This window comes from Juglans regia, chromosome 7, assembly GCF_001411555.2.
Source record: "Juglans regia cultivar Chandler chromosome 7, Walnut 2.0, whole genome shotgun sequence".
NCBI classification, from domain to species: Eukaryota; Viridiplantae; Streptophyta; class Magnoliopsida; order Fagales; family Juglandaceae; genus Juglans; species Juglans regia.
The window spans coordinates 43,673,554-43,688,075 of NC_049907.1; the positions used below are offsets into that span (position 1 = coordinate 43,673,554).

The window sequence follows — 14,522 nt, forward strand, 5'->3', positions numbered from 1 at the left end:
ATTGTGATATTCATCTAAAATAAATTTAAATGTGTTTGGATGTTCAGATAAGTTTAGATGTATTTATGAAAAAATTAAAAAAAAGTTATAGGTACCGCATGTAAAGAGGTGTTGAGTAGGGATGTAAAAATTAACTGAAAAACTTGATTGGACCGGCCTGAACCAGTGGAACCGGTCCGATTTTGCATCAGTCCGGTCCAGGACCCATTCCCTTAGTTCCAAAACCGGCTGTTACCAGTCCGGTTCCGTTCTATGCTTTTTAGGACAGGACCGGTTCAGTATATTATATATTTTAAATTGATTTTTTTATCTTATATATAATATTTTTATATTATATAAAATTTATATATATAATTATAATTTATATAATTATATATAAGATAATGTTATTATAATTTATAATATAAAATTTTAATCTTAAACATGAAAATTTATTTGATCATATGCTTTAAACATAATATATATATATTAATAACATTTTATGACCTAATAAATTCTCAACATATTCATTTTGATAAATACATAATAAATTAGTAATACTAATATACATTAGTATACTAATTACATTTCGTTTTAATTAATTAGTATACATTAGTATACTAATGTATACTAATGTAGTATACTAGTATTAATATTAGTATTAGTATAACTATCAGTAATGTAGTTATATTGATAGTTATACTAAATTAAAATCACTATAACAAATACTAATATATAGTTATACTAATCAGTAATCATTATAAATTTCACTAATATTTAATAATTTATACTAATACGAATATAGTTATACTAAATCACTATAAATTATAACTTTTTTATGACAAGTTTGCATTTTATTAAAATCTAAAAACCGAACCGAACCGAATCGGACTAGAATTGATAAAACCGGAGGTGCCAATTTATGAGGATAACCAATGCTTAATCAAATTTTGAAAATGCAAAATTGGTACATACCGATTCGATCCTAAATTTTGTCTAAAATCGGATTAGACTGGTTACACTCCTAGTATTGAGTTGAGAAATGTTGTGGGTCTAGCGTATAAAGAAGTATTGAGTTGAAAAATATTGTGGGTCTCACGTATAAATAAATTTTGAATTGAGATAAGTTTAATGATTGGAGAATTTGGTGTTTGAATACTAGACTTAACTTAAAATTAGACTGAATTGAATTGATCTTGTTCAATTTAAATTTCAAACCGGGCCATAGAGTTACTACAAAAATATTTTTCTAGAAAATTTTATTTTTTGAAAATTGCTTTTATATATTATATTTTTTTTTAAGAAATTACATTTAAGATTTTTTTTATGTTTATTAATGTTTTTATTTTAATTAGTTGATATGAAAATTTAATATCTAGTGTACTAATAATTCTTTTTTTTTTTGTTTTTGTTTTTTTTTGTCTCCACGCAGTTTTCTTTCTGCGTCTTGCTCTTTCTCCTGCTTTGAAAAGAGTTCATAAGAATTAAGAGCCCCCAAAAACTAGGTTGAAGGATTTATGTTCACTGTGGCGGCCTAAGCTCACCAGGGAAAGAAATATCCCGAGAACCATCAACGGACCCACAAAAACTCTGAAGCCCTAAATCCTCTATCCTCCCCAAATGAACTCAGACCCAGAAGAATCCCACCTAGCCGCAAACAATGACATCCCAAGAAAGAAAAAGAAAAAGAAGCATCGCCAGCAACCACCATCGCCGCCACCATCGCCACCACCATCGCCAACGGTCCAAGCTCAAGTTCAAGTCATCCATGAAGACCCACAAAAGGCCTCACCTTTTGTTGGCTACTTCCCCTCCGGTTACGACCCCAGCAAAAATTACGGTGGGAATAATTGTCTAGAAACTGAGTCGCCTAGTGTTACGGTTTATCGGAGCCAGAAGTGGTCCAAGAGGTTCCAGCTCGTGGTGAGCCCAACTGGGTCCAATGTGGATTTCGTTGGGACCAACTATTCTGGCGAGGCCATGGCTGGACAGCAGTGTAGGTACGCACTCGGGGTGTTTGACAAAGAGGCCCAGACCTTAAAGATTGCGCCTGTTGCTTGTGGCAAGGTGAATTTTCTGTTTGGTAATGCCTAGAATGTGTGCAAATTTTAATTTTTTACTGTTTGGCCGCGGAGAAGTTGTGGAAGTTTTATTTATTTGCTCTTTGTTGATGTGGAAGTATGAGATTTTGGTACCTGTTGTTTAGTTACTGATGTGGAGATGTCATTAAGCTTTTTATGAAATGTTGCTGCTCTTTGTTTAGTTGCTGCTTGTGAAATTTGGTACCTGCCATTAAGATTTTGGTACCTGTTGTTTTGCTCTTTGTTTAGTTGCTGCTTATGAAATGTTGAACATTAAGTCCTTTGTATACGTCCGTGTACTTGGGCTTTGCCTATTCTTGGGAATAATGTTTCTTATTACTTATAAAAAAAAATATTGAATATTAAGCTTTTTTTTTTGGTTTTGTTTTTTATAAGGTTGAGATTTTATCTTTGTTCAGTTGCTGAAAGATGGTGGGAAATTTGCTTATTATGGGTTGTTGATTTGCCTAATGGTTGGGGATGAGAATTTACTTATATACTTCCTTTACTGCTTAGTTATCTATTGATGCTATGAAGCTCCTAATGAAAATGGACTCATAAACTTTTATTAGATATTTAGATTAGAACCTAAAGTCAGAGGGTTAGACGTTGCTGATGAGGAACCTGAAAGCACAGCGAAGGAAGAGCTTTCTGCACAACAGAGGGTGTACAAAATGAGAGAGCTTACTAATCTTTATGGAACAAAGAAGTCAATAAAGGAGGTAAGCGAATCCAACCCCCTCTGGCCTTCTAACGCATTATGGGTTCCTTTTAATCTTTACAAATAAAGAAAAGGCATGCTCTTTCATTGTTCAAAGTAAATTATTAGAAGCCCTTGCCCTAGACGGGGCTTTATGGAGGTTTGGATCTAACACTTTGTAGAATTAAGTAGGGTTGAGTTTTATGGTTAGCATTTGCACTTAGCAGTTGACTTTAACTTTTCATGTATGGCAGGCAAAAAAGAAGCACGCTTTGAACCAAGAAGATGATCCCAATTCCCAAAAGGAGCTGGATGGGAAAATCAAAGAAGTAAAGATAAACAAGGAGGCTCTTGAAAGTACCGATGCCCATATTGCCCGCAATGTTCCCCCATATGATGCTTCTGCCACTTCGCCCCAGGAGGCTTATCCACTAGACAAGATCATCCTTAAGGGAGAATGGGGTTTCCTTGAAGATATTTTTGAGCTTTTGCAAGTAGGAGCAGAAGTAGCCTCCGATGCTTACCCAACCTTTGTCTGCAATAGAATCCATAAATTGCAGGAGATTCAGGTATGGTATATAAGTAAGCCTTTGTGTTTTTTCTCTTCTCTAATAACTCAATGGGTGAAGATCCACTTCTTTGGCCATTAAATTGTTTTTGCGTGGAGCTATAATATTTTTGTTGAGTGCTATATTTTCAAACCAAGGGCATGTTATCTTTTATCTGGTTTCAGAGAATGCCAATCATTTCCATATAGTATTTGATATTCTATCAAAATTCACAACTTTCATGTCAAACGATCCAAACAATGAATTTTAGCCAAAAAAAATAAAAATTGTAATATTGGACAGCAAAGAGAAGACCTTTCCATCAAATATGAGTCCAACATCTAGGCTTTCTTGTTTATCGGACTCTATTTTGCAGCTTCAAATATTTAAATACTAATCACATTTTTTGTGAAAATCCAGAAGGGTGGAATATGTTAAATATTTTCTCTCTCTATAGATACTTCAGACTCCATGACATTTGGAATTTTCTTTTTTGCAATCCTTGCTTTCACTTTGCAAAGTTGTTTCATAGCTTTAGATTCATTTGTCAATGTTAGCCATTATGTCAGATGTTGCAGGCTCATCTACTTCTGGGTGGTGAACAGGGGTGGATAATTACAAAGCATGGTTTATTTATGCTGCACAACTCGGTGTTCTTTAAGCCAAACTGTGATATGGCACATCCTCCTGAGTGAAATGGAGGATGAGGCCTTGGGTTCAATATATGTTGTGATTTCTTTCCAATTTGAGTTGTAATGTACACCTGTTTTTATCATTTTTGTCCTCTTTCTTTTAAATTCTTTTTGGGGTCAAAAGCTACATTACTTGATAATCTCATGATGTCTTCATTCAATTGTTTACAGGATGAGGTGGAGAAGAGAACACTTTCTTGCATATTCTCATATGTTACTCATCTAATTAAGTTCAAAGATCAGCATTCCATGGATGGTGTTTCCTCGGCAAAGGGCCACAAAATTCCAAGTATTCTGTTCCAGAAGTTCTCAACCATGTTCTCTCCAGTATCAAAAAGGTTGTCAGCCGAGAAAAATGATCTTCTCATCAGTTATGTCTTGGTACTCACTCTATATGCTGATGAATTTCGAACCGACCCATCTGATATTGCAAAGGATCTGAGAACGAGTTCAATAAAATTGAGGGTGCATTATGAGCATTTGGGTTGCAAGCTCTCGCGGCAGAACAACTTGATTTTGTTTACCCTTCCTCTGCCTCTCCAATTTCCAATGGTTAGGCAAAAGCGGCGACGATAGATGGATGATTCATCATTCTCTTTGTTCTCGTGATTGTCAGACTGCAATTGGAAGACTGTGTTTGATTTTGGTGTGGACTTTGAAATTAGAAACTGGCACGAGAAAAATGTTGATTGTTTATTATGAAATTAGATCCGATTTTGAATCCTCTCCTGTTGTATTCTTGCATATTGAAACATGGTATGCTTACATCTACTTGAGTGGAAGCATAATACAATCCTTTTTTTCTTTTCCTTTTTTTTTTTGGCTCTTTTCATCATTACCTCATAAGCAGCCTGTTATGACTGGATATGGTAAGTGGGTGAGTCCCAACGAAACCATAAATACAATTGGAGAAACACGTACAAACTAATTTTTTATGCATAGCAACGTTATGTGTGTGATCTGTAGCACTCAACCTAGATATATACACATTTTCGACAGTTTTTCTTCATATATTACCTGCCCAAAACAGAGGAGTCTTCATATTGATATGGAACAAATTCGGGGCTCAGCGAAATATGTGAATGCAGTCCTAAATTAGCAGCTATTTTTGTTCCCTCTTAGGAGATGATGAGTAGTACATTGTTAGAAACGAGTGAGACAAGTTACATGATTGAAAGCAGAAGACGAAATCAATATTGGAAGTCTGTATCTATGATGATGGGAGCCAAAAGGGTTTATATTGTGAGCTACATGGTTGGCTATTCTCGGAAGAGATGGAAGATGACGAGGGGGATACGTGATGATTCACCGGATTCTTCAGTCCGATTGACTTGGGGGTGTTTAGTGGCAATGCCGTCGATTGTTGTTTAAGTATGTTGCTCGGTTGGATCAGTTGCTTGCTTGGCTAGGAGGACAGTTGAAGTGGTGCAATAAAAAATCAAAGCAACAATGTTTTTTTTATCTAAAATTTATTCGTCGTTATATTCATGAATGTGACATTTCAAACTTTTTTTTTTTTAAACAAGTAAATTTTCATTTAGATAAGGAAAAGATAATACATGAAAAGGGAGTGAGATTCCCAATAAACGTCCCAGTATAATAATCACAGTACAAAGGTGGAGGAAAAAAAAGAAAAAAAAAAAGTTTTTGGGACCAATTTCTTGGTCCCCACCCTTGCCCTTCAAAGAGGGCACCATTTTAAAATACGATTGTTTACAGTTTGCATAGCCATGTGAACTGTGGCAACACAGCTGGAGGCGGTGGAAGTAAGTGCACTACAGTTTGTTGTATTGAAATATTTCTTGGAGGGATCCGTATTCCCCTTTTCAAGATCAACGGTTAGGGAAAACGTTAACATAGTAGAAAGCATGGTATCAGATGGACTGATCAGCGGCGGATCATCTGTCTTCCCACGCAATTGTAGTGGCGCGTTGAGACCATGCGTCGATGGTTGAGAGGTGAGGTGGGACAGATCTAAAAAATCTCGAGATAAGGAATCTTCTGGTGTGGCACGTGTAACCAACAGGATCATCGAGGCGCAGGGATGCAGGGGCGCATGGAAGCAAGCTGCGCATGTGGGTCAAGCACTGACATTTTTGCCGCGGTTCCGCATCGTACCAGTAGATCGGTGGCTATAGGGTTGCGTGGTAGGGTGCGGGTCGACAAGTGGTCACCGGAGAGTGGTAGATCTAACCAAAATCGAATCTGTAGAGGGGAGAGGGAAAAAAACACTACCATAAAAGCATATACACAAAGCGGTTTTAGAAATGAAACATAAATGAGGGTGAAAGACACAGCTCCACCCTCCTCTTCGACAGAAACACTTGAAATGATTGAGTTTTCTAAAGAGAATGGAAACGTTCTCTCTCCAAAAGCCAAATGCGCTTTTCAAACTTATGTCATATATTAATCACTTAATTAAGACAAAAATTAATATTTTTTTAAAAACTAATAATTATAAATAGAGTAATGCTATTCATTATCACAATTTTCATCATCATTATTATCTCATTATGTGACATTAAATGATTAGAGACTATTTATTATATTTTATTTGTGAACTAATTATCTAATGTCACGTAATGAAATGATGAGAGAATGATAAGAAAATGAATGATTAATAGATTTTTTCTTATAAATTATCAATAGGCTTTTATTTTTTTGGAAGGGGACTATTGCCAAGGTTTCTAGCTGAAGTGTTAAGATTCAGGGGAGGTTTGGATAGTGAATTAAGATGAGATGAATTGAAATGAAACTTGAAATTTGAATAAAATAATATTAAAATAATATTTTTATTTTGTGATTTGAAAATATTGAATTATTTATTATATTTAATTTAAAATTTTGAAATAATTATAATAATTAAATTAGATAAAATGAGTTGAATTATGAATCCAAACCATCTCCACAACCCATGAATAAGACTAAAATTAACAATCAAATCTAGAATAAAATCTTGAGCGTCCAGGGATTGTGCACGATTTCAAATATATGAACAAATTTATATATTATTTTTAATCATATTCACCGGCAAATAGTTTTGTATATAATTTAAATGAAAAACTGTTTGACAAAATTGACCTCATTCATTGACTGATAAAGAGTGAGTTAAAATCACTAGAAAAAAATAGATGTCTTCTGAAGTGAAAAAGATATATACATAAGTTATAACAATAAATATTATAAGATGAGTCTATCATTTGCCTCCTATTCTGGAAAGCAACAACAGCGGGGTGGAGTAGGTTGATAAGCCTATTAAGAACTTATGAGATGTCTTTAGACCAAAGACTCACCCTCGAGAATAAATCAATTATTTTCAGCAAGGACATAGCAAAACCTACCCAAGAATATATTCTATCTACTTATGGTATGAGGACAGCCATGGCCTATAAAAAGAACTTAGGATTGCCTTCTGTGGTGGGTCGAGATAGGTTCAGATCCTTCAAATGCACATCTTGGATAACATCAGAGTGAGGCTCAGTAGCCATAAAGTTAAAACTCTATCTCAGGTAGGGAAAGAGATATACCTCAAAGTTGTGATCCAAGCCCTACTAACCTATACAATGAGTGTATTTAAGCTATCTACCTTTTTATTATAGTCCATAAACAGAGCCATCTTGAATTTTTGGTGAGGTCAGCAAGAAAATGAGCACAAAATCCATTGGATATCCTGGAAAAAAATGGGGCAAGCTAAGTCAGCTGGGGGTTTGGATTTTAGGGACCTTGAATGTTTCAACAATGCAATGTTGTCCAAGCAGTGTTGGAGATTGATTCAATACTCTAACTTCATTGCTGCTAGAATTTTAAAGGCCAAGTATTTCCCTAACTCGACATTCCAAACAGCTAAAGCGGGCTCTAAACTCTCGTGTGGAGAAGTCTCTTTGCAGCCAGGCATGTTGTAGAGGCTGGCTCTTACTGGAGTGTGGAAACTGGTTCTAAGATCCTTATTTAGAAAGACAAGTGGCTAGTCCACTCTAATCCCAGCAAGGTCACAAGTCCAATCAAGATTCTAGATGGAAATGCCATTGTTGCAAAACTAATAGATCCTGAGACTAAGCAGTGGAAGATAGATCTGGTTCAAAACACCTTTGAGGAAGGGGAGGCTAATTTGATCTTGAAAACCCCTATTAGCTCTATGAATATTGTGGACATAATTTTATGGCATGGAACCAAAGATGGATCATTCTCAGTAAGGAGTGCATACCACATGGAGAAATCAAGGAAGGTGGCAACCTAAGGCCAAGCTTCTACAAGCAACAAGTTTGAGGTTGTGTGGAACAAAATATGGCAACTTCATTTAACACCTAGTGACAAAGTCTTCCTATGGAGAGCTTGCAGGAGACTCTACCTACCCAATCCAACCTGTTTAAAAAGAGAGTGGTTAGTGGTCCACTATGTCTCATTTGTTGCAGGGAAGAAGAGAGTGTCTTTCATGCATTGTGGAGTTGTGAGGCTGTAAAGGATGTATGGAGTCAATGCTCCAAACGACTTCAGAAATGTACTCTACCTCAAGCTTGTTTTTTTTTTAGTCCTTAGCCATGGCCTTAAATGTAGAAGATTTACTAAAGTTTGTGGTGGTGGCAAGGAAACTATGGTGGAGAATGAATTTTTTTCATTTTTAACAAGGAATTTACTCATTTAAATTCCATTGTTAGAGAGGCTAGAATTCTACTAGAGTTAATGGTTGAGGTGGAAATTGCTCCTCAAGACAACAACAGAGCAATACAAGTCTGCTCTTCAAAATCTATGTGGAAGGCACCCCATCGAATTGGTTTAAAATTAACTGGGATAGGGCAGTGGATAAAGCCAAGGGAGTGATTGGTATATGAGTTGTCATTAGGGACTGTTTTAGTCAGATCATTGCCACCTTGAGGCAGAGGAAACAACTTAATCTTGACCCCCTATTAGCTGAAGCATATGGAGCTCTACAGACAACAAAATTGGGACTGGACCTTATAAGAAGACAAGGAGATTTGGAGCAGCTCAAGCATGTTTATGAGTGAAACAAGATCTTATCTTAGTTGTTTTGCAAAGCGAGAGGTTTCTCATGTTAAGAAAAATGTTAACTATATAGCTAACTTATTTGTAAAAGATGCTCTTATCATTTCAGATTAATTGTAACATTAAATGAAGCTTCTCCTTATATCTCTTCACTTTTATAATGGAATGGCATACGGGTTTTTTTTTTCAAAAAAATAAAAAAGATGAGTCTATCATTCTTTTATTTAAGGTTTTCAAATTAATAATAAAAAAAAAGAAAAATATTTATATCAGCCTACTATTTACATCAGCCTCAACACACTTAGTGTATTGAGTGAAAAAAAAAATTTTAAAACCATGGTGTGTGGAGAGTGTAGGCTGATGTATAACATATCTCAAAAAAAAAAACTCTTAAATTTGGATAAAAAGTTATTGGGTGATGCTACAGCCCCCGTTGGGGGCTCCCGCTGGGGGTGTAGTGTTATTTTATATGTGTTTTGTTTAAGTAATTTTTTATATAGATCTTTTATTATTTTAAAATATTTTAAAAAAATAAAATAAATTTAAAACATCATTCAGAAAATATTTTCTTAAACAGAAAGTAAAAAAATATATATTAAAAATACTTTCTTAATCATGAAGTAAAATAAAAAATTATAAAAAATATTTTTAAAAAAATAAAATAAATTTAGAACATCATTCAAAATACTTCCTTAATTAGAAAGTAAAAAAAAATTCATTAAAATATACTTTCTTAATCACGAAGTAAAAAAAAAAATATTTTTTTTTATGATTTTTTATTTTACTTCGTGATTAAGAAAGTATTTTTAATAATATTTTAAATTTTTTAATTTTTTAAAAATATTTAAAATTATTAAAAAAATCTATATAAATAATAATTTAAAAAAAAAACACATAAAAAATACACTAATCTTCAAGCGGGAGCTCCCAGCGAGAGATATAGCATTTCCCAAAGTTATTTTCCGAAAAAAAAATTGGAGTGTCCTTTATACATATATTGTCCACGTCATCAATCTTTGTGTTCTGTTAACATGTCCTCGAGTCTCCAGTCGTTTCGTTCACCAAAACGTTCTAAAAATTGCGTCTTCACTTATGGCTCGCGTAAGTCTGTCTCTTCTTTCTCACGTGATAACGAATCAACGTAATTCCTCAACTTTAAGCTTTTTTTGAATATTCAAACTCAAATATCAGATTAATGCGAAATTTGGATTTTTAATCTTTGATTGGTTACCGAGAAAATACAGAAACAAATTGAAAATTTGAGTCCCTGATCAATTCATCGTGATAGATCCTTGAAAGTAGTGTGAATTCTATGTGCTTCACTGGTTTGTTTTGTTGGGCACAACTAGTTTGGATTGTTAAAGGTGGCTTGAAAGTAAAATGAGTCATACTTTTATCGAAAACCAAACAGGGTGTGAGCATTAACGCCCCTCTTTTATTTTGCAGAAATCTAAAGTTTCTTGGCATTTTAACTTTTCATTTGTTAGATCCATGTGATATACGAATTTATTTGATGTTGTTGAATGCTTGCTATATTAACTCAACAAAGAGCTCAATTCGTAGACATTGGAAATGTTAGCCATTCGGATTTTGAGTAATATAGGGTTTGGTGACCATTATTAGAACGCTTTGGGACTGTTAGAAAATGATGTTCTTTCATTTAGGTCGGGTTGTATGATTTGTGCAAGTTGGGAAGGAGTAATTGGATGATGGGAATCACTTTCGGCTGTACAAGGTGGACCACATGAAGCACCTGCGATAGTAAATGTGATACTGACCTGTTCGGCGCAATGTCGGTAACACCAGAGTTGCTGGGAATGGTGACCGGTTACCCAATTGTTGTCTGCAACTTAACTTCACAAGTCATACGGTTGGTTTGCCCTCCTGGCCAATTGCATGCATCCCCAAGGTCTTGGGTTCTCAATTGCTACCACCTGGCCTTACAGCATACTGACACAAATTAGGAAGGATAATGTTCGAGATAGAGATGGTGATACAATCTCTTACTCTGATGAATTGTGAATTGATCCGTGAGACTACCTCAAAGAGTTGAATTGCCTTAAGGGTTGCTGGTTGTAGTTTTGTTTCTGTTCTTTTTTCTTTTTTCCCGCTGGGGGGTTGCCCCCCGGGGGGGAGGGGGTGATCTCTAGTATTTCTTTTCTCTGCTTATTTTGTTTGTCAAGTTGTATGCATGCCTCTCCCAATGAAGAGTTATCCGTTATTTATTAATCTAGCTGTTTCTGTGGTTCATAGGAATCATGCCCTTCCGTAAAGTGCATTCTTCTTCTTGATTCTGAAGGAAACCGTGTTGCAGTCAAGTATTACTCAGATGATTGGCCAACAAATAGTTCAAAGTTAGCTTTTGAAAAAACTGTGTTTACTAAGACTTTGAAGTCTAATGCTCGGGTAGAAGGTATGCTGCAATTACATAAATAACACATTTAAGATTAGAACATGGTTTGTACAATTATCATGGCCTGAAGGTTAGGAAATTTTGCTGAGGATATGTAGTGCCGAACTCTCCTTGTCAAAGAATAAAACTTGGCCAATTGACTTGTGTGTAGGCAAGCACACTCCCATTTGTATGGTTTTTTACTTCCAATTGCTTGCTACTCCGTCTTAGTAGAATCTGTTTTCTAGTCATAATTTGAAAGCAAATTTAATCTTTGAACTAAATCTGAAAGCTTCTACTTACAAATTTATTAAAAAAAAGTGCCTCGCATCAATGTAAAACCAGAACAAGAGTGTATTGCTTGTAGATTCATGCTCACCATGCTATATTGAGTCCTATAACAAGTTCAGTTCTCTACTGTGGCAATACATACTTCTTCGTGCAAAATCTGTCACTCTTATCACAAGATTTTGCTTAGTTGCCTTAATTCTCAAAAGTCATCTTTGTTGAGTTTAAAGCCATGGCATCTTGCAATTAGTCGAGTTTGTATGCTCTATCACTCTTATCACAAGATTAAATCTTTGTCACTCTTATCACAAGATTTTGCTTAGTTGCCTTAAATCTCAAAAGTCATCTTTGTTGAAATTAAAGCCACGGCCTCTTCCAATTAGTTGAGTTTGTATGCTCTATATAGGGTGCAGCCATTTGGTCATTAATTAAATAGCCTTGGTTAAATAGTGATTAGCAGTTTTCGCATTGAACTAAAAAAAGGTCCCTAACTTTCAAGGGCATTGTAGTCTATTGCTTTCATTATTTTCTCCATGATATTTGTGTACTGACAGCAGTTGGCGCTATACAACTGTCACTTAAAAATTATAATACAGGTTGTGGTATCTTAATTCTTATTGCGCCAATGCTCTGAACTAGTGATAAATCTACTTGTCATCTGCATCGATAGGTTAGTGCTTTGAGGTTGAAGCCACTTTAATGCGTATTGTTTTGAAAATAAAGGTTAAAATAGCGAAAAAAATGTGCCTTTGGTTGCAATGGCTATAATATATCACGTCTTCATCAATTTTGCTTGACCATAAAATGTCTCCTTTAGCTGGCACGAGATAGGAACAAAATATCACATTTATCCTTGGACTCTCTCCACTTATATTGTTGGTGAAGCCCGGTTGATGTGTGGCATGGCATGTTACATCATGAGAGGCTGAATATGCTGCTATACTATCATCTGCAGCGGATATATCTCTGTTTGAGAACAACATTGTTATTTACAAGTTCGCCCAGGACCTGCACTTCTTTGTGGCTGGAGGTGATGATGAAAATGAACTCATCTTAGCTACAGTTCTTCAGGGGTTTTTTGATGTAGTTGCCCTTCTCTTGAGGTATTGTTTACCTGGAATTTTGAACTAGTTTCTTGAATTTGGTAAAGCATGGATTCATTAACTTGTGCTTCCATCTCAGGTTTTCTTGCATGTTTATGTTGTAGGAACAATGTTGACAAAAGGGAGGCACTTGAGAACCTGGATCTCATTCTTTTATGCCTAGACGAGATTGTTGATGGAGGGTAACAAGTTCTTTTATATCACATACTTGGCATATAGGCACCTGATCAATCTCTGCATGTTTGTTGTTCCAACCATCCAATAATGTAGTTGAGATCAGTACTGCCAAAATAAAATACTGAACTAGAGATCGGTCTGGTAGATCAAAATGGATATGGGTATGAGATAAGAATAATTTATTATGCCATACTGAAGCATTAGTTATTGTTATTAAATCAAAATTCTGTCAATGGAATCCACAACATCCACCACCATGCTTCCTTCTCTATTGAGGATTTTAGCTGCTAATTTGTTGTCTCGGTTTGTTTTTTGGTCTGTGGTCAAGGAATGTATTATTTTATTAAGGTGATTTTATCCATTTGACAGGATTATACTCGAAACAGATGCCAGTGTTATTGCGGGAAAAGTGGCGACGCATACCATGGATGCTGACGCACCATTGTCTGAACAAGTAATGCAACTATCAATCTTCCTGTTGGCTCTTCCCCATCATAAACAAATTAGTTTATCTTAACCTATCCAATTATATAAAGGAGAAATACATCTTAACAGATATGGTAATGTAGCCTCAGATTTTTAATTTTATTATTATATCAATGTTAAAACCCTGACACCAACTCCATTTTTTGCACCCTTTTTTAAATCTTACCCTTTATCTGTCATTTCTAATGTTGTATTTTTCTTAACATTTGCAGACTATAACTCAAGCATGGGCTACAGCACGTGAACATCTGACAAGAACCCTTCTCAATTGATTCATGCCTGCACAGGGAGAAAAAGGAGTTGGGTTTCTTTTGGTTGTTTAAATTGTCTCATCTGCAGCCTAGAAAATATCGTTCTTTTCCTTTGTTTAGCCGAATTTTTGGGGCTTCTTCTTTGGTACCACTCAAATCTTTTCTTTTTCTTTTTCTTTTCTTCTCTTCTCTCTAACCAGCTGTTTCTATTGATTTGGATTTTGCCTTGCTGCCTGTGGGCCGTGGCATGATCAAATAAACAATTGAATTTGTTGATGAACAATCCCAAAAGCGACAAGCACCTTGAAAAGAGACAGACAATGCCTACAATTATATACTAAAACTTATGAAATTGGCAAAGTCTGATATTGATATGTTCAAGTAACGACATGATAGTAGTAGGGTATGTCGAATGCGATTTCCTTTTTCTTTATTTCCTTTTATTTTGTTTTTTGGAAGAGTTTATTCATCTCTCTCGCAATTTTTCATGACATGTTTGGTATTGAGATTTATACAAATTTATTGAAAGAAACTTTAATAAGTGTTTTGTATTTTATTTTTTGCTAAAATGGGTAGAAAAAAATGATAATATTTTTAACAAAATATTATTATTTTATTATTACTATTCACTTACTTTAATATGGGTAATCAAAGTCCAACATATAAAAAAAAAACTCATAATCAAGTCAAGTATTTTTAAATATTTTGTGAATAGTAATAAAGAAGTAGTGATAAAATAATAAAAAATAAAAAAAATTTGCAAGACCTATTCCTTTGAATCGAGGTTGATTATTTCAAGGTAATGATTGAAATATAAGGAATAG

The 14,522-nt window shown here is 34.8% G+C and overlaps 2 protein-coding genes across 2 annotated transcripts; both read left to right on the forward strand.

The window, feature by feature from the left end:
• The first annotated feature begins 1,405 nt into the window (after positions 1-1,405).
• Positions 1,406-4,814, forward strand: LOC109002008. The gene is made up of 4 exons (XM_018979563.2): positions 1,406-2,046; positions 2,633-2,782; positions 3,015-3,329; positions 4,172-4,814. The coding sequence occupies exons 1-4, from the start codon at positions 1,600-1,602 to the stop codon at positions 4,574-4,576; spliced, it is 1,317 nt and encodes a 438-aa protein (XP_018835108.1). The 5' UTR covers positions 1,406-1,599; the 3' UTR covers positions 4,577-4,814.
• Positions 4,815-10,123: 5,309 nt separating this feature from the next.
• LOC109002009 (coatomer subunit zeta-2-like) lies at positions 10,124-14,018 on the forward strand. Its single transcript, XM_018979564.2, has 7 exons — positions 10,124-10,142; positions 10,666-10,991; positions 11,255-11,414; positions 12,637-12,784; positions 12,889-12,966; positions 13,331-13,415; positions 13,660-14,018. The coding sequence occupies exons 2-7, from the start codon at positions 10,974-10,976 to the stop codon at positions 13,717-13,719; spliced, it is 549 nt and encodes a 182-aa protein (XP_018835109.1). The 5' UTR covers positions 10,124-10,142; positions 10,666-10,973; the 3' UTR covers positions 13,720-14,018.
• The last annotated feature ends 504 nt before the right edge of the window (positions 14,019-14,522 follow it).